At 40.3% G+C, this 25,480-nt stretch overlaps 1 protein-coding gene across 4 annotated transcripts in view; it reads left to right on the plus strand.

Annotated features, from left to right (window-relative positions):
- The window catches only part of ABITRAM (actin binding transcription modulator), a 355,528-nt gene that overhangs the window by 269,044 nt on the left and 61,004 nt on the right, over positions 1 to 25,480 (plus strand). For all 4 annotated transcript variants that reach the window (XM_044064580.1, XM_044064583.1, XM_044064581.1 and 1 more), the window contains exon 6: positions 14,499 to 14,575. In XM_044064580.1, the coding sequence (XP_043920515.1) occupies positions 14,499 to 14,575 (77 nt within the window). The remainder of the gene's footprint in view (positions 1 to 14,498; positions 14,576 to 25,480) is intronic.

Below are 25,480 nucleotides of genomic sequence, written 5' to 3' on the forward strand. Positions count from 1 at the left end.
CGTCAGTGAAGCACTTTTGCAGCCCCTGTCGTCAGCCATTTCGGAACCGATGGCCGAAACGGACTCCCATGAGGAGCTAACTAGGCCTTTGAATATTTATGTTGCAGGACCTTCGGACAATGCTCCTTCGGATGGGTCCGGAGCCGCTGTGCAGGTACCGGCTTCTGAAGGGGTTTTCAGGCCTACTCATCTTCTGATCAAGGCAAAGACAAAGGCAAAGACTCCTTCCAAATCAGACTATAGCCCAGGCCTCTTCTAATCCGGCACCCAAGTCTCAGAAACAATTACTTAAGATGGCGGAGGACTTACTTACTATGATTAGGGGTTCACATCCCCCTCCAGATAAAAGGCCAAGGCAGGAAGTGTATTATGACTCCTTTGATCAGGCTTCTGTTTCTTCAGTTTCTTCTTCTTCTGACCAGGAATATTCTTTCCCTCTTTATGAGGATTCTGATGCTGAGGAATCCATTCCTTCAGCTTCTCCCCCTGAGGATTTCTCTTTTGGGGAAACTTTACATGAAATGAGGGAACATTTTCACTGGGAAGGACAGGAGTACTCGGAATCTAAGAAAATATTTAGGGATTTTCTTCTTCTTCCCCAACATAGACCCCTGGCTATCCCCCCCCTATTTTGGATATTGTGGATGATGCTTTTTCGGAGGCTAACTTAACTCCTGACTCTTTTCCTCCTGCTCCTGTTAAGCCGGACAGATATTATAGGGTTCCTGATTCCCACCAGTTTTTATACAAGAATCCTACTGCTGATCCTGAAACCATTTCTCAGGGTCCTAAGGGGGTTAAGGCCGCTACTGCTAAAAACCCCATTCCCACTGAGAAGGATTCCAGATCTTTAGAAAAATGGGGCAAAAAAGTGTACACTTCTGCTACTTTATCCATTAGGGCTTTAAACTGTCAATTTCATATGCTGAAATACCAGCAATTTCTTCTGTCTGTTTTGAAACAAAAGCTAACTTCCATTTCCGCCTGTGCAGATAAGGAATTACATGATTTAATGCATGCCACTGAACAAGTTGGGAAGCATGGTTTACACTGTGGATTTGATGCCTTGGAGGCTTCTTGTAGGGCTGCTGCTTCTGGTACAGTCATTAGAAGGCATGCTTGGTTAAAGGAACAAAACTTGCCAGATCAAGTAAAAGCTAAGTTATTGGATGCTCCTGTTGACCATAATGTTTTGTTTGGACCTAAGGCTGAAGAGGTGATTAAGAAGATGGAGGATAAGGCAAAATCTATGCAAATGGTTAAAGATTTCTTGCAAGTACAGCCACCCAGATTTAGTAGGAATTGGCCTACTAAAAATTGGTCCTTTCCCAATTCAGACAGGCCTCAGAGGGGTAGATACAGATGCTCCCGAGGAAGGCCTCAAACGCAAGCCTCTTATAGACCAAGACAGTGGGCTGCTTCCACCCCTAGGGGAGGAGAGGACAGGTCGCAAGCTCATAGAAAACAGGCTCAATGACTCCCTCGGTTGGGCTGCAGGAACTTCCTGCCTGGAAGCCCCTCTCGGAGGAAAACTTTCTCTTTTTCACCTAAATTGGACTCGTATAATCCAAGACAAGTGGGTTCTGGATGTGGTTTCAAGAGGTTACAAATTTCATTTTCGTACCCTACCAAGACCAAGCGGATGGCCAGATCTTCCAAAACATCAATGGTTAGAGGCCTTAAACCAGGTGGAAACTCTCTTGGCTATGAAAGCCATAGAACTGGTTCCACTTTCAGAGATGGGACGAGGTTTTTACTCAAGGCTCTTTCTAGTTACCAGAAAGCAAAATTCATGGAGACCCATTCTGGATCTGTCAGTCTTGAACACTTTTCTCGAAGTACCAAAATTCAAGATGCTTACTCTGCAGCAGCTACTTCCAGTGCTGACCAAAAATGCATGGATGGTAACTCTGGATTTAAAGGAGGCATATTTACACATTCCCATCAGGCAGGAATACAGAAAATACCTCAGGTTCAAGGCCGGATCGAGGCACTACCAATTCTCTGCACTGCCCTTTGGATTGTCTACTGCGCCCAGGGTCTTCACCAAATACCTGGCTCCAGTAGTAGCTTATTGCAGACTCAAGGGAATTCAAATTTACCCTTATCTGGACGACTGTCTTATTCAGGCAGACAGCAAGGATGTCTTACTCCAACATCTAGAATTTGTTCAAAATCTTCTCAAGTTCCTGGGATTCACTGTAAACATAAAAAAGTCAAATTTGATACCCTCACAACAGATAACCTTTCTGGGTGCTCTTCTAAACACAACAACCCAGATGGCATTTCTGACATCCGAAAAACAGTTACAGCTGGCTTCAACTTTCTAAACCTTGGCAACTTTAACTCAGCTGTCTGCAAGGAAATTCCTGCAGGCTTTGGGTTACATGGCTTCCTGCATCCTTCTCGTACCATATGCAAGACTACATATGAGGAAAATACAGTGGTACCTAAAAAGTGTATGGTCTCAGCATTGCCACAGTTTAGACATACAGATCACCGTCCTGCCTTGTCTTCAAAAGGAATTCCTTTGGTGGTCCAAGTCATGTACTCTAAACATAGGAAAACCTTTCAGTCTGCCTCCAGCCACACAGATACTAACCACGGGCTCTTCAGATTATGCATGGGGAGCCCATTTTCAGGGCAACTGTCTGCAGGGCCTTTGGACAAAGGATCAGAAGCACCTGCATATCAATTTAAAGGAAATGTTAGTCGTTCAGAACGCTCTATGGGCTTTCAGGAATCTTCTACAACCAGGACAGCTACTAATACGGGCAGACAACACCACAGTTATGTGGTACATAAACAAGCAAGGGGGATCTCATTCCTATCCCCTTTGCAGACTAGCCATGAATCTATGGAACACAGCTCTAGCTTGCAAACTGGACCTTCAAGCTCAGTTTCTACCAGGGAAGCAAAACTTTCTGGCAGACAGTCTGAGCAGAAACCTGTTGGACCCACACGAATGGATGCTGGATACCGAAATATTCAGGATGATTACAGCAGTCTGGGGATGTCCTCACATAGACCTCTTTGCAGCCCACCTCAATCATCAACTACAGATTTTTTGCACCAGGACATTCCACGAACTAGATTGGAAAGTGGATGCACTATCATTCAGTTGGAGAAACCTCTCTGGGTATGCCTTCCCGCCTCTACCTCTTCTTCCACTGGTGTTATTAAAGATCAAACAGGACAAGCCCAAGATGATAATTTTGCTGGCCCTAAATTGGCCTCGACAGTTTTGGTACCCAGCACTGAAAAACCTTTGTCTGTAGTCCCCTTTGGTATTACCATAGATTCCAAACCTTCTTTCCCAACACCAGAGTCCGGTTCTGCACTCCCATGTCCAAACTCTCAGCCTGGCGGCCTGGTTAATCCAGGGTCTTTGATTCATTCTCTTCTACCCAAGCAGGTTATGGATGTCATTTTAGAAGCCATACGTCCTAGCACTAGAAAATCTTATGCAGGAAAATTGAAAAGATTTTGTTCCTGGATGCAGGCTCAGGATTCAGATCCTATTACTAACATTCATCTGATTTTACTTTACCTGATGGACCTCTTACATAAGGGTCTCTCTCTCTCTTCATAAAGATCCATGCCTCTGCTATTTCTGCTCATTATAATACAGACCCTCCAATCTTTTCCCATCGGCTCATGAGACAGTTTCTCAGAGGAGCTAAGAACTTAAGGCCCCCTAGATCTCCACCCATTCCTGCTTGGGATCTCAACTATGTTTTGGAAAAACTCACCTTCCCTCCTTTTGAGCCTGCTGCCACATCTGACATCAAGTTTTTATCTTGGAAGACAGCCATCCTGTTAGCTCTTACCTCTGCCAGGAGAGTTTCGGAGTTGCAAACTCTCATGGCTGTGGAACCTTATATTATTTTTCATCAAGACAGGGTGTCTTTGAGGACTAATCCTACTTTCATGCCTAAGGTGGTTTCCAAAGTGGCTTTAAATCAAACTATTCACATGCCAACTTTTTTCCCCAGTCCTAAAAATAAGGGGAAAAGGATCTTGCATTCCTTGGATGTACACAGACAACTAAGTTTTTACCTGGACAGAACCAAGGACATTAGGAAATCAGAGCAATTGTTTGTTTCTTATGCTTCAAGTTCCCATGGTAAAGCCATTTCAAAACAGACCATTTCTAAATGGATTGCTCTTGGAATCAGATTTTGCTATTCACACCATGGAAAGCACATCCCAGGGAGTATAAGGACTCACTCTACCAGAGCTGCTGCCACTTCAGCTGCCTTCCTCAGGGGAGTTCCTACCAAAGACATTTTGGAAGCTGCTACTTGGAGTTCAGTGCATACTTTTTCCAAGCACTACAATCTACCTCTCTACTCTAAGTCTAGGGCAGGCTTTGCTTCTGCTGTCTTGCAGGGACTTTTAGCCACCCCCTCTACTTTATGACCACCTCCCTTTTATTCTGCTTTGGGATTCAACCCTACAGTCATGACTGCAACAGTGAAACACGATGAACATGGTACAGTTGTGTACACCTACCACAAATGTAGATGTTCGAGTGTCTTCACTGTTGCAGTCTGGGTTACCCTCCCTCCTGTCCCCTTATTATTTTTTCTTTTGTGTGGTTCCCTTCACCCTTCTTTTGAGGTGCACTTGTAAAGGGTATGGGATCTTACTCATTTTGGAACACTTGACATCTGGGGCAAGAAAAACTGGAGAACATTGCGTCGGCTGTCAGCTTTGTACTCCTGGCGCTCTGACGTCAGGGAGCATGGCTGAGCAGCCGACGCCTGACCCAGACTTTGGGATTCTGGCCGACCGAGGACTGCCTGCCGGCAAGGGAGAACCCTACAGTCATGACTGCAACAGTGAAGACACTTGTACATCTACATTTATGGTAGGTGTACACAACTGTACTTTCCACATGTAACACTATTTTTACCATTTAAGACAACAAGCCTGTGGTTTACATTAATATTTACAGATGACAGAATTATCTCCAAAATTCTTTCTGGCCAGGCTGGCAGCCTTCATCTATCTTCTCCCAGTCTTCACAGCAAAAATTTATTAAGTGTTTGATGGCAGCATTTTGAGAGAGGTGTCCATTTTTGTTTAATGCCAGGTGTGTTGGGGGGGGGGGGGGCAGTAACATTTTGTGAGCACCAAATGGAATTCTGTGGCTAAAACCCCATCACCAGTTAATTCTTAAAAATACAATGCACCACATGAACATGTGCATATATGCAAGTGACACACACTTGTGCCTAGAAAATATGCCATACTAGGTCTGCGCAGTCTCCAGTGAGATGAATCATGGGATGCAGGTGGTACATTTTCATTCTCAGTTGCATACATTCTTTGTACAGCAAATTGAGAGGTCTTGTTAACAACTGTGCCTACCACCAAAATTTGGTCCTAGTAACATCTGAGTTTTATCTAGTACAAAAGATGTGTCATATCCGATGTATCAAAGGCAGTGTGTTCTAATGTCTGTACATGATAACCAGTTCATAATACAATTGCTGAGGTATACTATAGATGACATACTCTCATGGCCCATTCACAAGAAGAGTTAGATGTCCACAACTGTGAGAACATATTGCTTTAGCTATCCCTGTGTTGTGCTAATGTTCCAGTATATATATCTGCAGGTATGGAAGGTGCTGTATGTCATATAACAGCTGTGAAAAACAGTAGTACTGCATATAGCAGCAAAGTATAGTAGATATAAAAAGTGTACACATCCCTGTTAAAATGCCAGGTTTTTGTGATATAAAAAAATAAAACCATTTCAAAACTTTCCCACCTTTAATGTGACCTATAACCTGTACAATTCAATTGAAAAAACAAACAAATCTGTTAGGGGGAAAAATTATAAAAAAATAAAAAAAACATACAATAAGCTGGTTGCATAAGTGTGCACACCCTCAAACTAATACTTTGGTGAAGCACCTTTTGATTTAATTACAGCATTCAGTCTTCTTGGGTAGGAGTCTGTCTGCATGGCACATCTTGACTTGGCAATATTTGCCCACTCTTCCTTGGAAAAGTGCTCCAAATCTGTCAGATTGCAAGGGCATCTCTTGTGCACAGCCCTCTTTGGGTCACCCCACAGATTTTCTATTGGATTTAGGTCTAGGTTCTGGCTGGGCCATTCCAAAACTTTAATTTTCTTCCGGTGTGAAGCCATGCTTTTGTCGATTTGGATGTATACTTGGAGTCATTGACTGGTTGAAATGTGAAATTCCTCTTCATCTTTAGCTTTCTAGCAGGCGCCTGAAGGTTTTGGCCAAAAGTGACTGGTATTTCGAACTGTTCATAATTCCCTCCACCTTGACTAAAGCCCAGTTCCAGCTGAAGAAAAGCAGCCCCAACGCATGATACTGCCAGCACCATTCTTCACTGTGGGGATGGTGTTCTTTTGGTGATGCAAAGTGTTGTTTTTGCGCCAAATGTACCTTTTGGAATTGTGGCCAAAAAGGTTCATCACTGGCCTCATCAGACCATAACACATTTTCCCACATGTTTTTGGGAGACCTGATGTATTTTTTTGCAAATTTTAGCTGGGCCTGGATTTTTTTCTGTGTAAGAAAAGGTTTCCATCTTGCAACATTACTGTATAGCCCAGACATATGGAGACTATGGGAGATTGTTGTCACATGTAGTACACAACCAGTACTTGCCAGAAATTCCTGCAGCTCCTTCAGTGTTGCTGTAGGTCTCTTGGCAGCCTCCCTGACCAGTTTTCATCTTGTCTTTTCATCAGTTTTGGAGGATGTCCACTTTTTGATGACTGTCTTCACTGTGTTCCATGGTGTATCCAATGCTGTGGAAACTTTTTTGTACCCTTCTCCTGACTGACACCTTTCAACAATAAGATCCCTTTGATGCTTTGTAAGCTTTCTGCGAACCATGGCTTTCCTGTGGCAGGCAACTGCATAAATGTCACGAAAATCCTACTAGGACAGCTGAACTTCATTTGGGGTTAATCAGAGTCTCTTTAATTGCTGGCAGGTGTGCACCCAAGAAGACTGAATGCTGTAATTAAATCAAAAGGTTCTTCAGCAAAGTATTAGTTTAAGGGTGTGCACACTTATGCAACCAGCTTATTGTACGTTTTTTATTTTTTATATATTTTTTTCCCCTAGCAGATTTATTTGTTTTTCGATTGAATTGTACAGGTTATAGGTCACATTGAAGGTGGGAAAAGTTTTGAAATGATTTATTGTGATCTCCTTTTTTTATATCACAAAAACCTGGCATTTTAACAGGGGTGTGTACACTTTTCATATCCACTGTATATAAATGCCTGCCGAGAATAGCACACTTTGAGTGCTGCACACAGATGTAATAAACTGTTAACAAACATGATGTAAATACCTTGGGTTGAGGCACAGATGACAGGCAATGGTGTATCAGTGACAGTCTGAACCAGAGGTAATGTGACCTTGAGTCATGAGAAAGGATATAGTACATTACTTCTAAGGAAAACTCATTAAGAGGAAGATGACTCATTTTTCAGTGATCAAGTGTAACCAATGCAGAGTGTTGTCACAGACTGAGGGGAATAGTCTTCACATATATAGAAAAAATTGTTTCTTTTTGTCTGTTTTAGTATACACCTTGAATTGGTTTATATAGAGACAGGAGAGAGTTTTTTTTGGGGGGGGGTCTGGGTGTACATTTTTATTGATTGGAAATTGTTCTCTGTTGAACTAAAAGCACTTGGTGAAAGTGCTGGACTGTCAACAAGCTGACTTTCAACAGGTTTGACCAATCTAGAGTTTCAACAGTTAGAACTTGATGAACTTGAAATCAAGTTGGCTTTTGAAGTCATGGATCAGACATACTGTGTTTTCCTCACAGAAAAATTGCAGCTTTGAAAGTCACGCAGTAAGAAAAATTGAAGAAATCCACATGGGGTATACTGCAGTTTTTTAATTAATTAAAAAAAAAAAAGCTGAAAGTTGTTTGTGATAGGTACGTGAGCAAATAGTATATTCAAAACAGACTTCAATTGATAAAAGACCATGCAACTATTAGTTTGACTAGGAGCAATTTGGGAAGTCTCTCACTTACATCGCTAGTCCTGTTAGACTTGTTTAGTGTTGTAGATGCAACTTACTTGCCCCTTGAAGGATTGGAGCTAGTAGGAGACACTTCTTCATTGAGCTGGGATCTGTAATAGCTATTGTTTAATGTTGATGTAAATTCCTCCTTTTCAGTGGGAACTGTTAGACTTGAAGTAAAATTGCTATGAAAACATTTGTAATCTCAAGGATAAAAGCTTAAATGAAGAAAGTAATACAGAAGCCTATTCTTTTGCAAATTGTTCTTTATTAGAGGGAGATGAACAATAGAGCTTCAAAAATATATCTGTTGTAGGCATTTGTGCTCAGTCACTTGATCTTCACTGCACATAGTCACCAAACGTTATTGTCTTAACCACAGCATAGGGATTCATGCTCCTTCTGGGAAGAACTCTGCTTTCTGAGCCGTTTTATGTAATCCTCCTGCTCTTTCTGTCCTCCTACTTTACAGCTTGGGATGCAGCTCCACAAGGCACCCATGTCTTACCATTTTCTCTCTCCTCATTGTCCTGTTTATGGGAATCTTCTCTGTTGTTTGAGTTCCCTGTAGGACCAACAAGTATGTACTTCTGTATTATTTATTGAGAGTCCAAATGCAAACCTTTTGCCTTTTCTTGACTTGCAGGAAGGTGCTTGCTAGTAGCTAGAGAGCAAATTAGCAGATGCTGAGATGGATGCACTTATATATGCATTATATCACTACATACCAGAATAAACAGGTGAACTTCTAAATTGTTTCCTGGAGAGGAAAATGGTAGAAAAAATTAACCCAATTAAGGATAGTCATATTCATATGTCATCTGATACAGTAAGACATTTTCCTGTTTCTGTTTAGACACTCACTTGTCTATACATGAAAGGGATGTTTTCACAGGTATTCTTGCAAATATGAAAGCTTAATACTTCAAGAAAAATAACTTAAATTATGAATCACTGGAGACTGGCAATTTATTTTTTTGTTTTTAATGGTATATATTACTGCGGTGGTGGTGCTGCGGTAACGTTGTCGCCTCACAGTAAGACGTCCTGTTCGATTCTCAGCTAGAGCGTCTTCTGTGTGGAGAGATGCGTGAATGGGCGTACCTTCGTTGAAAGGTGTGCGTCAGGGCCGGCAACTCGGCACGTAAAAATCTACTGCCAATCATTAGCGGACCGGAGTTCTGCTGTGGTGACCCCTAACCGGGAAAAGCCGAAAGACACAACAACAACATTGTATGAACCTTTTTTCTACTCTTGAATTGACTGCTTATTAATTATTTTTATAAAGTTCAACATATTCAGATAACAGGCTAGTCACAATATTTATACTTAGATTTATAAAAACATAATTTCGTTTGTTCTAGTCACCAGTTATATCTTAATAAATTAATTTATTTTACATTGATAATCTTGTCTGATAGTGCTAACACAAAAGGTGGAACAAAAATGCACACCACACAAGAACACAACCTGAATTAGTGAATTTTTTATTTAAATAAATTACATTCATCAGGCTCTGTATACTTTAAAAGGGAATTGTTAAATGTATGATCTGTACCATATATTGTCCAAGACAAAAAAAATACCTGTCAAAAGAACATCTTACTGATTCCATATTGCTTTAACATTCTTCTTCAGAACATTGTTTTAGCTTTAGTCGGGCTCTCTATGTTAATTAACCATATGAGTTGTTTAAGCAAGCAATAATGCCCAACAGGGTGTGTGTTAATGTGTAATTAACGCCTGCCTGGAAGGGCATTAATTACACATTAACGTACACCCTGTATGGCATTATTGTGCTTAGAGAATGGGCTCTCTGTAAAATTGTTGTTTTACTTATATATTTATTTTTAAGTACTATATTATTTTTTATATATTTTTATGTAAAATAGTTCCTCCACGTAATGTTTCAAACTTGCTGTAGTATTTGTTAATGGTGTTAGAGGAAGCATTTTACATCAAAAATATAACACTTAAAAATCTGGGCATTTGCTTTATTTTTGGTCCCTTACTCCTAAAACGTTTGGTTTGTTGCCAGTCATTGGAGATTGAAGGTACTAAATTATGACATGCGTATTATTTTCTACAGAAAATTCACACTAACACAAATCCTTTTAATATAAGAGCAGTAATTAAAATCTGTTCATATTTTTGAGCCTTTGTTCCCTCTTTATTTTAGGCGTTATCCAGATTTCTTCATCTGAAAGGCCAGAGGTATGCAAAAGTCTTTAGTGTAACTCTCACTCAGCTTCTCACGCACACCTCAAAGTGTATGCTAACACATATCCTAATCAAGTAAAATATGTTCCTGTTTTGAGCCTTTATGCCCAGTTTATTTTAGGTTTATCCAGATATTTTAAGCCTAGAGTCAACAGAGCTTTCAACTGTCTAGCTTTTTGCAGAATGTCTATATTTTTTGGTTTGTATGTTTGGTCCCATCCTCATATATTGATTGGTATGTACAGGATTGGTTGAAATAAGGGGTGTGTCACATTTAGTTAGCCAAATTAATGCTCTTTATCCAAATAATAGGCTCAGAATATTACGATCTGAAGAAGGCAGATTTTGACAAAAGCACTTATCGTTCTTTTGGAGGCTTAGCCATTTATGTACTTCTTTGTTGTTTTATTAAAGATATTAAAAGCTCTACTATTTTAAATATTTTTATCAGATACCTATGCTGCTGTGGTTACGAATTCAGGACATTATTTCAGTCAAGTTTATAAGAGCAGTATTTAACATCTCTCCTTATTTTTGGTCGTTTGTCCCCCATTATTTTTGGCCGTGTCCAGATTTCTTGTGCTGAGAGGTTGGGAGGTATGAACATGTATGCAAACCTCTTAACTGATGCTGGTGCTGCCAGGGATCATGCTTACTCTTCACTCTGTCTCTCTGTCTCACACACACACACACACACACACACACACACACACACACACACACACACACACACACACACACACACACACACAGAGTTTGTTCTGCTTTACTGCACACATTCACTCACACACGCAAACAGAAACATAAACAGACATACACACATACTTTTTTCAGTTTTATTTATTTTACACTCACTAACCAGCAAAAGAGTTGCTCAGTGAGTGCAAAATAATGGCTCGATTGATCTCGTTTTCACTCACATGCATGCATGCACTTACACACACGCACACGCACACACACACACCTTTTCCTATTTTCTCTTTTTTTTTTTTTTTTTTTACACGCACACGCACACACACACACACACACACACACACCTTTTCCTATTTTCTCTTTTTTTTTTTTTTGTTTTTACATTTTACACTCGCCAAACGGCAGAAGTACTGCCTAGCAAGCATAAAATCATGGTGGCCTTTATTTTTTTCTGTCCGAGCTCCACGGCAGCTTGATATGCTGCCATGAAGTGGCAGACTCATTTTGTCAGTGGGCATTGCTTGCATATTAATACCCTGCTGGAGAACGTTCTCCAGTCAGGGTACTATGTACAGTCCCGCCCATTCTCTAAGTATGTATTATTACTCGTGCATGACTCTTAGATCTGCTATCAGTCACAAACTCTTACCTTGGTAGCAATCTCTCCATGCTTTTCATATGTTAGTCTGCATTACAAAGACCTATAAAGGCTGTTGAGAAGGTTCTTGCAACTTTTTTCCATGAATGAAGTGGTCTTTGTAGAGGAACTCCACATTGTTTAATAAGTTACAGTGCTGATTCCTTTTGGCCATTTAGAAGATTTTATTTATTTTTGTTTGTTGGTCAGGATAGTGCACCAGAACAGGGCACATTTTTACTGGGGACTTGGGGAGCAAAGCTCTAGAGAAACTATAAGGTAATTACATTTGATTGACGCTGAAGTTACGTATGTTCAAGTACATTTAAGTAACTGCAAGTGTAACACAATTATTATTTTCCTGTGCATATGTGTATTCTTTATGCTTAAATGCATTTGTATGCACAGATTTATATGCAAGAGAAAAGTAAAAAAAATTATATATATATATATATATATATATATATATATATATAAGCTTAACACGTATGCACCTTATATGCATACAGTGGAAACACAGACTACAGTGAAACTTGTACAGGCATAGGTTACTGAGGTATACATGCTAATAGTTAATGTAATACTATGTTTGCAATAGCATTCCTGTAAGAAAGTCGCTTTTTCTTCTTAACTTTCAACTTTTGAGGTTTCTGTTTTTAGTTCTTCTTAGCCTTCCTGGGGTTCTTTTATTTTTTCCTCTATTTCTGACCCTCACTCGTTCTGCTTGTAAGATATGTGTCTCTGATAACTATCAACTTCTTTTCTCATGTGTCTGGGACAAAAAAGATAATGCAGGAAAAAAGTCCAAAATTAGTGGTAATTTTTAAAATATTAATGTTTTTCATTATTGACTGACTACATTCCTCATTGATTTACCATAAATTTAAAAATGTTACCAGGGACAGGTCAAAAATATAAGGCAAAATGAGACATAGCAGCTGTGTTTGAGACCATCATCTGGAAAGAATTAGAAGAAATGCACTTCATTTTATGTGGCAGGAATGTGTTTGGAAAGTGAAACCATTCCTTGATGTGTGTGTGTGTGTGTGTGTGTGTGTGTGTGTGTGTGTGTGTGTGTGTGTGTGTGTGTCTGTCTGTCTGTCTGTCTGTCTGTCTGTGTTTATAAGGTAAGCTATGCTACCACCACGTCCTGACAGGAGTGTTTGCTCAATTATAACCTGTCAATCTGTATGTCCTTGGAGATGAATAGTCATTACAGATATTCTAGGAAACTTTCCATTCCAATAGATTGGTACGTAATATTTAAGCAATAACCCATGGATGGGTGTGAGTAATGCTGGATTTACCCACGGTTCGCCCTCGTGACCAACCATAGACAGCAGTGGGTAAATCCAGCATTGCCCACACCCAGCCGTGGGTTTTTGCTATTATACAGTAACATTATTTAAGAAAATACTTACTTTTCTTAAATAATGTCATTGTATAATGACAGTGTGCTACCCTTCAACAGGTATCCTGGGGCATTTCTGATGTACTGCGCATGCGTAAGGGTCGTGTTCCCATGCTGACGCAGTACATCAGTGCTGTGCGGCGGTAGCAACGGAGAAAGGAAGATCTCCATTGTTTTTTTAAGTATTTCGCTATGTTAAATGAGTTTAACATAGCGAGATATCTTTAAAAAAACAAGTCCAGGAGGATGAGATGCCCAGAACAAAACCAATAAACAGGAAAAAAGCACCAGCAAGCCGTAACCACCTTAAAACATGTGTTCCACAGCAAACAAAGCACAACACAGCACACAGTGATGACGCTGAAAGTACTACCAGTTCGTTTTAGTCTCCAACTTCATCAGAAAAATGCTGACAATCCAAACCCCTCCCCATTTATACCTTTGCACACTGCCAAAACTTAAAATCATGTGACATTGAATTCAATTTTAACCCTTTCCTAAACATACCTTAAAAACAAGCATAATAAATACAATTTTCCCCTGTTTAAAACACTTTTTAATATCTAAAAACACACTTTCAAAACCTGTAGTAAATAGATGGATATAAAAAAAATGAATGCATGTTAAAAATGAATAAATTAATGTAAAAAAAAATCAAGTAAAATCAATCTTGTTGAACAATATTTCAAACCACATGTGTGTGAAATTCATAACTTTTCTGCTCTTAATTTTAAAACTGGGGCTAGGGAGACCATGTTGTTCAAATTCGGCCACCTATTGGCTTCTAATACCAGTTTCCAGTAAACCTCTCTATATTCCAACATGGTATCCCAAGAACCACCCCTACCATCCATTACCACTTCATCTAATACAAAAAACTGTAAGAAGCACCTTCACAGCTCAAAGTGTATTTATATAATGCATTTCTGTTGTTACCCCTTGAATTCAGTGTCGCAGTGTGCAAAGGTATAAATGGGGAGGGGTTTGGATTGTCAGCATTTTTCTGATGAAGTTGGAGACCAATACGAACTGGTAGTAGTTTCATCATTATCATTGTGTGCTGTGTTGTGCTTTGCTTGCTGTGGAACACATTAAATGTTTTAAGGTGGTTACGGCTTGCTGGTGCTTTTTTCCTGTTTATTATATCTTTAAAAAAAGCAACGGAGAAAGGAAGATCTCCGTTGCTTTTTTCTATGCTATCTCGCTATGTTGAACTCGTTTAACATATCGAGATTAAAGCAACAGAAATCTTCCTTTCTCCGTTGCTACCTCTGGACAGAAAAAAAAAAATCAGGATATACTAACGGAAAAAGTCCAGGCAAATGGGCCTTTTTCCATTAGTAAATAGTCAAATTTACAGCGAGTACTCTGGTTGGGCTGGCCAATCAGCATGCTCATTTTTGAATGTCTCGGGCCAGTCATTATATAATTGTTTCCATTTTATTGCTAGACTTCATTTAATAGGATATTTTTCTGTTTTTTTTTTTTCTAGGGAGGACAGTTTCTGACTGACCTTGCACCATTGTGTAGGGTGACATGTACAGATGGAGAGGAGTATACTGTTTTCAGGTAAGCATTTGTAACATGATTGTAGCAGTACTTCTAATCACATTTTTAACCATGAATTATGTGACTTCAGAATAATAAAAAAATAGAACAAAGTTTTATTTAAACTAATTTGTAATAGACTTCATTCTTCACTGATAACAGAAAACATGAAATGGAAGTGATAACCTCATAACTAGGGAATTATGTAAGAAGAAAACTCACTACATCTTGTATTCAAATGTGACCTGAAAGCACAAAGAAGTCGCCTGACTTGCCCCAGTCACACAAGTGTAATCTGCGAAGTGAAATTCAGGGCCTTGATTCCAAAAGTCATGCTGTCAGTGTAAGTGACTTACTCTAGTATAAGCCTGCCCCAATCCTAGAAGACTCGTTCTTGGAGTAAGTGACGTAAAATCGGTGTAAGTCCTATCTACAAAGCAGGCTTACAGTGAGAAAAAGAGTCCAGAACACTTGGGATGGTATTTATAGTCACAAGGTTTGCAGTTTCATAGCAGTTAGTCATGAAGAATACAACTACACCTGTATGCAAATGCACTAATTGAGGGTTATTTACAATGACTACAGCAATGCTAAAGCTTTTGTGAGGAAATGCCCACTTTCATGAAATGCATAAAGTTGGTGAATTTAATTCTGGAATATATGCAAAGTACTATGGGGAAAACTAAATGCTTGTGAAATTTTGGAAGTCTTGGGTGTTATGGATTAATATAGTTATGCACAAGCAAGTATATCAGGCAAGTGTTTGTCTTTTTTTTTTTTTTATATAGGGATATCTTTATATGGTTACCCTTACAACAGTGGGTTCTGATGGAGGAGGTGGGAGAGGAGGGGTGCAGTATTTTGATGGTGGATAGAGCCCCCATTCTTTGAATTTTTTTTTCATGTAAGATGGTAGTTTGGCTAGAAGTAGGTTAGACAGTGTAGGAGGGAAGATTAGGAAAGGAAAGAAGGAGGTGAAGAGGAGTTGGGAACAGAATGCACCCAGTCCATAGGACGTCAAATATTTCTACCGCCTGATGATCTTACAGTGAAGGACGCAATGTTGAGGTGGTAGAGGCCTGTGGTAGCATGGTTGTCAGTGCTGACTGGGGTAGCTAGTCTTGAACCCACTGAAGAGCATTATAGACTGGCTAAAAATGCCTCACCACTACCTGCTCCACCACATCCTCAACCAAGTTATGAAGCCCATGGTCTGTGAGGCTTGACAGGCTGCCCCATGCTAGGGTACCTGCAGACAGGTGATATCAATCAGACCCTTGGAGAACATCCCTGGATGAGCAGGGGGTAAATGCTTCATGACCTGGGAGGAACAAGGATGGGCTGCTCCTAGGGATTCTGGACCTGTGGAAAAATTAATGTAAATGGGAGAGAAAGGGAAAAAAAGAAAAACAAAGTAATGGTTAATTAAAATAAGAAAAAGAGCATAGAGAGGCAAACAAGAAATGGAGACAATCATTTTACTCTTTAGTTACATTGATTTTTTTTTTTTTTTTTTTTTTTTATTAAATCTTTGTTTAGAAAAAAATGGAAAATATTTTTGGAAACCTGTAAATGATCAGTATAAGGATATCAAGTGTTGGCAATTTTTAGTCTACTGATACTAATGAGATAAGCTGGTGTGACATAAGAAATAGTAATAAATTTGAAATACCTGGCTGATATGGATTGTGCTGCAGTTATGTAACAAATGCACTTTACTTCTTGCTCTTTCTTTGTGTATGAATTGCTCCTGTATTTATACTTAAAAATAAGTAGAAACGTAGAAAATACTTCATTTATTATATAACATTTTTTAGTATGAAAACATTTTTTCTTTGCATAGTCACTAGCACCCTCAGTCAGATTTTTTTCAGTCTCCTTTTCTCCTGAGCAGTTATTCTTGCAGTTTCATAATGTGTGTGCTTATTTCTGTACACATTTCTGATCAGTTGTGTTATATGCCTAAATTTGTTAAACAAGAAAGTGGCAAATAAAGTCATTACATCAAATCCATTTGTGCTAATATGTATTTTTTCTTCACTGCAAGTTGAACAGAAGGACAGCACGACTTTCTTCAAATTGTTACATTTTATCTGTGTACAGACTGACTGGGAGATGTGTACTTTCTGCATCCTTTGCATACATTTTCATTTCTGTTTCTGCATTCCACCGTGCCATACCTTGCATATTATACTTGCAATTTTAAGTACTGTCATGTGACATTGCTCTAAGGAGCACACTTTTTTACATTTCCCTCAGAGACAAGTTGCACACACAAATAAAAAATGTTAATTTGCTGCTTAAGAAATGTAAGCATATAAGGGATTAAGTAGAAATGTATACAGAAATAAGCAAACTGAAATTCTCTGTGTCCTCTATGGTCTTTCACTTACTATAAATCCCACACTCACCTCCTCCTAGAGTCTGGTGGTTGGAAAGTGGCACACAGTCACCAAGTTTAATGGCAGGATCACACAACCTACAGCAGGTACATAACTTTGAAGGAAATCACACTGGATCACAAAGTCAGGTAGATGGGGACATTACACTACAGGCTTAACAGGGAGAGAACCAGTGCACCTCAACAACAGTGTCCCCACAACCAAAGGAACACCTTCTAGATGAAGCACACACTGAGAGGTAACATTGTTCACCTGTTCAGAGGGGTGTCAGGTGCAGACACATATCACAGTTATCTCAAGAAACATGCAAAGCATTGGCTGCCCAGCAGCAAATGTGTCATGACATTGAACTGAGGAATCAGGCATAACTTTATAAACAATATTATGACTACCCATTCTGAAGAAAAAAATTAAGATAATAGGGTATGCGTGATGAATAATGACAGTAGATCATGTACCACGCAGCATAGCCCCCACATAGCACTGCACGCATCAGTTACACACTTTTTTTTTTAAAAAGTAAACACTAATCTGAATGTCATGATCCATAAATCTGGACTAGTTGCCGTTTATTTATTTGCACAGCTATATGCCATACCCTAGCCTGCTGCTTGAAGTCCCTTACTACTGTTGCCGGCTGGTCATCAGTAGTCATAGTAGGAATGCACTGACAGCATGGCTCACTTCATCACCAGACTGGTGCATGGTCTTGCGGTGCAGTAAGCAACATGAAATAAACATCCTGCATGCAGTAGCAGGGTCATATGAAGGGCAGGCCCATACTCATCTAGACACCTGAAATGGGATTTCAGCATGACGACTACCCTCACATTGACAATACAGGTTTGGGACAGGGCTGTATTAAAATTCAGTTCCATAGCTCCACTTAGATTGCTCACTGGTGCCATAAGCCATGACTGCAATGAATATACTGCATCACCTGAAAAAGAAAAGAAAACTGGGAAAAGACAAAACAAAGGAAAACTGGTTTAGTATTAAGCAGTACATTTTACTGTGAATATATACTTAAATGAAAAAGATACATTTCCCAATTACTAACAAGATAACCACTGGGCATCCTGTCATGTAGGAAGAGGTGGTAGAGTGGTCTGTTGTACTAGCTATGGGGATCGTGTGCACTGCCAGGATGCTGGGCAAATGAGTTGGTGATGCACTCCCATGCATCCCACATTACCTGGCAGCTGATGAAGTATCCTTGAGACAGAAGCCTGTGAAATACCCATTAGGTCCCCATTCTGTCTCTGGAAGATCCCAGTGGCAAGTATAGAAGGCCATTCATCCCCCCAGTTACCTAAGTGGGGAACCATTATAGCTCGCTCAGATCCTTACAGTATCCCTGTCCACTCTAAATCTATCAAGGTTTCCCTGATTTTCAACATTATAATGTGCAAGTCTCTGTCTGTGCATTCTTGGTCAATGATCGCTGCTGGATGCAAGCAGTTTTGGCTCAGCCAAGACAATCAGCTGTCACTGGGAAATAGCAATGACAGCAGCAAGAGAAAGTATCTTCACTAATTGCAAAGTAGATAGAAACGTGATTCTGCCTTTTGTAATGTATCTGCGTACAGTGCAGAAATGTGTCAAATTATGACTATGAACCACAAACAAGTGGGAAGATAACTTACTAACATGCATTGTTTTACATAATTTCTCATTTCCATCTCACTATTACTTCATTTGCGTAAGCGTAGTCACCTTGGTTGCACCTATTCACAAATTGTGCCAGTTGCCTTAACATATTCACGGAACGACTGTGAATACTACCCTTGGTCATCATGTATTCCTTCTTGTTAGTGCTTGAAAAATGATGATTTTTGTGTGTTAATTTGCTGCTTCAAATTTCTAATCACACAAGTGGTACTGTTTTAGTCTTTATCTAGAAAACACTAATAGCACCCCATTCATGTTTGAAAAAAATATATAACTTGTATAGCACTGGGTTTTTGAGGTAGGATGCATAAAAAGAATTGTTTGCATTTGCCAGTGCTCATCTTCACTTGTCAACATAGTGAGACATGAGGACATAACTACGCAAATATAGTTTGTGCGTACATGGATGTGTGCATTGCTTAAACTGGCAATATGCTCAGCATTAACCAAAGTGAAAAAAAAATGGTATTCTGTACTTAAATGTTTTATATCCAGACAACTCTGTCTAAACATAAAAGCATGTCCTTCCTTTCTTGGTGCACCCTAGAAACACAGGAGGTCATCAAATACTTTTTAGCAGTGTATAACTTGCAAGTAAAAGAGCTGTGAGACTGACATCATGTTCACTCTGATGATAGATGCGAAGTTTATTCACAACGTGTAGTGATCTATCAGGAAGTTTGTTTCACATTTTGAAATCATAATGTATACAGCTACTTGATGAAACAGCATACTGGATTTGCTTGACAAGCCAACCAGTAGTTTTGATGATGGGCATATACATATACATAGAAAGTAAACAAATAAACTTGACTGTGAAATGTTTTAGGTTAACATCCTTTGGCCTGAATATTAGGAATGTTGCAGAAAATGGGCACAGAAGAATAATGTAGAACATGCATTATCATTTGTTATGCAATAAATAAAACGGGTGAAGAAAATATATTTTTTTAATATTTCCAGTCAGTTTTGCCAGAACTACCACTATGCTACTGGGAACCTCACAAAAAAGTCAGAGGGACTCAACCTGTTATAGGTTCATAGGTTTATACTAGGCTATCTGCCCTAAGGCATTTATAAGCCTAGCCCAGAGTTTTTGTGGCTTACCTGTGCATTGGAGATGTCTGGGAGGCTGCACTCCGCTGGGATAGTTATCTCTCCTTTTGGGGGGGAGAGGGGGGTGAAGTTTGCACTGAACCTGTTTGCCAGTATGTTGGCAATGTCTGTGGGTTCAGTGATTTTTGTATCATTTTGGACTAATTCTGAGCATATCTGGGAGTTTCCACCCAGGTTTCTAACATAGCTGAAGAAGGCCTTATGATTGTCTTTTGAATCTATGGCAATTTTTCTCTCAAAGTTGGCCTTGGATGATTTTATGAGTGCTCGTATTTTTTTACTAATAATGATCAAAGGTGTCTTCTGTTTTATGGATTTTGCTCTATCATGTAACAGCTTTCTCCTCTTATTGTAAAGTTTGTTTATGGCTGGTGTCCACCAGACTGGACGTTTGCCCTTGGTGGAAAGAGTCTTGGTTTTATTAGGGATTGCCTGATCCATGCAGTCCTGGAGGTGTTCGTAGAAAGCATTTGTAAGGGCTTCCGCAGCTTGGGTTGTTGTTTCCACTGGCTCGGGGGCCTTGAAGGATACCACACCAGTCTTGAGTAGTGTGAAGTTTGCTTTAGAGAAGTTTTTCGCTGTGTTCTTTTTGGTTGGGGGGGGGGGCGGGATGTGGATATCCAGTGAGATTAGTTTATGATCTGATCTCACCAATGAGGGATATACTTCTGGTGTGGAGCATTTTGTCCCCATGTTTGTGATGATGAGATCTCGTATATTTTCTCCTCTTGTGGGAACGGTGACTAGTTGTTCCATGGCATTTGAATTTATGAACTCCAGGAACCTTTGGGCTAGAAAGTTTGGGCTTGAGTAATGTTCCCAGTCTATATTCGGGTAGTTGAAGTCACCCAATATAATGGTGTTTGGAGATACATTTATACCCTCCAGTGTCTTCAGGAAGGCTGTGTGGGGTTCCTGAGTTTGAGAGGGTGGCCTGTAGCATGCTACAAATTGTAGAGCAGTTTTGCCTATGGTTAATTGCACCTGGATGGTTTCCGAAGCTTCGTGCGTTGCCACCAACCTGGAGGTGTGGGTATCCTTGATGAATATGGATACACCCCCTCCTTTTGTGGTGTGGTCCGGGTTTTGGGGCCGGAACGCATGATATGAGGTAAAACCTGATAGTGCCGGGGTGCTCTCAGGAGCCTTGAACCAGGTTTCAGTCACAGCACAGACATCGATGTTCTCCATACTGAGAAGGGCCTTGAGTGCGTGCATTTTAAGATTTAGACTTCTGGCATTGAGCAGCATTACCCTTAGTTTCTTCCCATTTTTGTTTTCTAGGGTGGTAGGTTTAGAGTTTGAGCCTTGCCTAGAAAAGGCACTATGGGGGTGGCAAGAGCCTTAGCCAATATCCGGAATCCCAGGGGTGACAGGTGCAAGCCGTCCCTTGCGAAGCAGCGTGGCTTGTCAAGCATGTCATCCCAGGCAGACAGACACTGGATCCCCTTTGAATGACACCAGAAATTAAGCCAGTTGTTAAAGCTGATCATCTTGTCTCTATGTTGTGGCATCATTCTTGGTGAAGGAAGGATGCTGCTCAGGGTCATACCTGCCTGGGCTACATAATCAGAGAGCTCCTCTATGTCTCTTTTCATGTAGTCCAGGGAGGTACATCTCAGGTCGTTCACACCAGCGTGGACAATGACTGTGTCATATTTGTACTTGCTGTGGAGTGCCCCGAGTGCTTGTGTTATGTGGCGGATTCTAGCGCCCGATAGGCAGCTTACTGTGACCCTCTCCTTGTTCAGCCTGGTGAGTGGGACGTCAGTGTGTCTGACTATGGAGTCACCTATGACAAGTATGTTTGGTGTTGTATTTGGCCTTAAGGGCTGTGACTGCTTTGCACACTGATTTTGTGTTTTATGTGTTGCCTGTGGTGTGTCATGAGGTGGCGGTTGCTTGGGTGTCTGCTTTGGAGGCCTCTGCTGTTTAGGTAAATTTTTGCTCAGACCCTCCGAGTATGTCTTTGTGTGTTTGTGTTTGATTCTTATGTGAGACTGGTTTTGTGGTGTGTGTAGTTGCCTTCTCCTCCTGTCTGGTCTTGCCAGTCCTGAGTTTAGAGAGCTCAGCCTCCAGTTTGGCTAAATAGCTGCATCTCTCGCAAGTATTTGTGTTATGTGGGAGGAGGAGAGGGTTGTCTGTGTACATGAGGCAATTGTAACATTGCCTCAATATTCACCAACTGGACAGGAGAGGACGCCAGCATCTGGCCCTTCGACATGCTAGAGAAATTAAGAAGTTTGGGGTGTAACTGAAGTTTGGGGTGTAACTGAATGAGAGAGGACTTAGGAAGTGGGTACTCCTGGGGGGGGGGGTTCGCTAGTGAGGGACTTTGTATAATACAGAAGTGCTAAGCCTGAAAAGAAGATGCTTTTAAGACAAGTGCTGAGTTTTTTTTTTTTTTTTTGGAGAAAAAATAAAAAAAAAAAAAGCTTTTTAGGAACAAGTGCTGCACTTTTTAGTTAAGGGATATACTTGTTTAGATTACTAGTAGAGCAGTTCTAAGGGAAAAAATGAAGAACAGACTTTATGGAGCCAGAAAAAGTTTAACTGCTCTAGTGGCAACTCCACGCTAAAGCGTGCTTGATAGCAGGGGCTGGAAAGAGTCAGGAATTGACCCAATACGGCCAATAAAACTACAGTTTCAAGTCAGTAACCACTCCCACGGGGGGCAGGGGAGCTGCTCAATGTTTTTCACTGCCACTGATCAACAGAGAGACTTTCCTTTAGCCCAAGCAAAAATGGCCTCACAGAAACTTACAAACAGTTCAGGAACAGCAATCCTGTAACTGAACTTTTTTAAATCTCAGAAAAGTGGGAAAAACGCAAGATTTTTTTTGTTTTTGTTTTTTCAGAGATAGCAGAGGTTCACAAGTAATATCAAGTTTTAACAGTGCAGTAAATGACCCCACACAAGAGTGCTAGGTCAAAGACAGAAAATATGCAAGTTTTGAGAAAAAACGATTTTAAAATTAAGTGCAAACAGGAAATTCAGTAAACAGCTTTTGGTTGTGCTCTAAATACAGCTACTAATACAGAAATCAAGTTTAACAAGCCAGAAAATGCTCAAACTATGCAACTATGCAGAAAAACTTAGCAAATAAACAGAGAAAAAATACTTAAAATCTCAAAAGTGGCTCCCTTCTTCTCTCAGCGTTTTCTCCGCTTGGTGGGTGCTTCACCAACAGCCAACAAGCCTGAAAAGACGCCAAACCCACGTGGCAACTAGGTTTTAAGAGGGGAAGATGAAGGAGTTTTGGAAATGACCCCTACTGGTCAATAAAACTACAGTTTCAAGTCAGTAACCACTCCCACAGGGGCAGGGGAGCTGCTCAATGTTTTTCACTGCCACTGATCAACAGAGAGACTTTCCTTTAGCCCAAGCAAAAATGGCCTCACAGAAACTTACAAACAGTTCAGGAACAGCAAGCCTGTAACTGAACTTTTTTAAATCTCAGAAAATCTAAATCTCAGATAAAAGATCTCTCAGGAATCCCCTTGATGCTGCAGCTTCTCAGAAATATTTAGGGGTTACCATTGATCACATACTAACTTTTATGCACACACACAAGCTCATGTGGTCAAAATTCATGACCAGCTAAAGTCTCCGTAGAATATCCAATTCGCTGACTCCAGAACTCAGGCTTGCTGTTGCTGTTACATACTACTCTCCAGACTGAACTATGCCCTTCTTATCTTTATTTTTTCCTCTGCTCATAACATCTCCTGGATTTAAGCAACTGAAAATAAAATACATAGATTTATGCACCTGGTCAATCCTAATGAACATCAGTGCACTACACTTCAAAGAGGCAAATGGCTACAAGTAACTCCTACATCTGCTAGCAATGCTCATTTACAAGTTGCTGTTTGACAGCTACTGTCCTTCTTTAAAGAACTTACTGAACATCAGAGCAGCAACCCACTTGCTCGGATGTAATGAAATAATCCAGCTAGTAAGACCACCGTTCAAACTCTCCACCACTGAATTATAAATTGCACTGACATGTTGGAACCCACTTCCTGAATCCATCAGATTAGTCCCTGACCTCAAAGGATTTAAACGTCCAACTTAAAAAAAATATCTTATTGAAGAAAGTAACTGTAAATATAGAAGGGATCCAGGTTAGATTGTAAATCAGCCCCCCAGTCGTGCTGCAAGTAGTCCAAACAGATGCAGTTTTGTTTTACTATATGATGCTAATTTTCTGGGTATTTGAATAACTTGTCTGTGAATTACATGCTGTCTGTAGTATGTCCTTTTTTCCCCTGTTCTTTAAGTTCATACATTCATAGGTACATATAATAGGCTAACGACCACATGGGCATTTACAAGCCTGGCCGTGCATTCCAACCCAGATGTGTCCCTTTATATCATTGGCATTTATTAGGAGGAGGTATGTTAATTGTAAAGTTTCTAAACGTTATGTTGAGAGTATGTTAGTTTGGGCATACTTACTGCGAACCGCTGTCTAACTTGGGGTAAATTTCTGATTTTCTATTCCATTGGTCAAGGTTACGCTCAAGTAGGGTTAAGGATGGACTCTGCCTCACAAGAATGGGGGAACAACATGACATGGGGGGGAGGTGCAGCACTCTCCCATATTGGTGAGTACCAGGTCCAGTATGTTTGAACCTCTGGTGATTGTGCACACTATTTGGTCAAGGGTTCTTGAGTTAATGAAGTCCAGGAAACGTTGTGCCTGTGGGTTAGAGATAGTTTGTTTCCCAGTCTGTAGAGGGGTAGTTGAAGTCTCCCATGAGTAGTGCATTTGGTTGGATGGTCAATGTCTCCAGTAGGTTGAGGTACAAGCTGTAGGATTCTTGGGGACATAAGAGGGTGACCTGTAGCTTGCTAAGTTGTGGGATGGGCCTTTATCCAAGGTGATTTGCACATGGATAAACTTCAGGGCATCATCTCTGTTAACCTAGAGGTAAACTTATTGTTGATGTGCAGTGAGACTCCTCTACCTTTTGTCCCTGTCTCTACAATCAGTGGTCTAAATGTGTGGAAGGCACTAAAGTATTGCACTGCCATAGTACTTTCTGTGGCTTTAAACCGTGTCTTGGTAACAGCACAGATGTGTATATTCTCCACTGTGAGAAAACATTAATAGGGTGTGGTGCTTTTTACTAAAGCTCCTAGCACTAGCAGTAAAACATTTAGGTTTCTTTATTTGAGTTTTTATTTGCTGTGTTGGTAGGTTTTTCAGTTTGGCATTGCCTAACAATGGCTCTAAGAGGTGGATAAAATTTTAGACAATATTCAAAAGCCTATGGGGGACAGATGCAGATCATCCTTTGCAAAGCAACATGGTTTAACCATGTCCTCCCATGCTGACAGACATTGAATCTCTCTGGAGTGACATCAAAAACTAAGCCAATTATTGAAGTGGATCCTCTTTTGATCATACTGTGACACCATCCTTGGGGAAGGTCAAATGATGTTCAGTGCAAGGCACATACCTGTCTGAGATGCATTTTCTGAGAGATCAATAATGTCTCTCTTCATATACTCCAGGTCATTTACGCCCACATGGACTATGATACTATGATAGAATCACACTGGTATATAGTGACCTGTGTGTGTGTGTGTGTGTGTGTGTGTGTGTGTGTGTGTGTGTGTGTGTGTGTGTGTGTGTGTGTAACCTAGCGGATCCTGGCTACAGATAAGCAACTAACAGTTATCCTCCTTGTACAGTCTGGTGAGTGCGGCATCTGTGTGTAGTACAAT

Source organism: Protopterus annectens, chromosome 3.part0 (assembly GCF_019279795.1).
Source record: "Protopterus annectens isolate FY-2018-M chromosome 3.part0, PAN1.0, whole genome shotgun sequence".
Classification (NCBI taxonomy): domain Eukaryota; kingdom Metazoa; phylum Chordata; order Ceratodontiformes; family Protopteridae; genus Protopterus; species Protopterus annectens.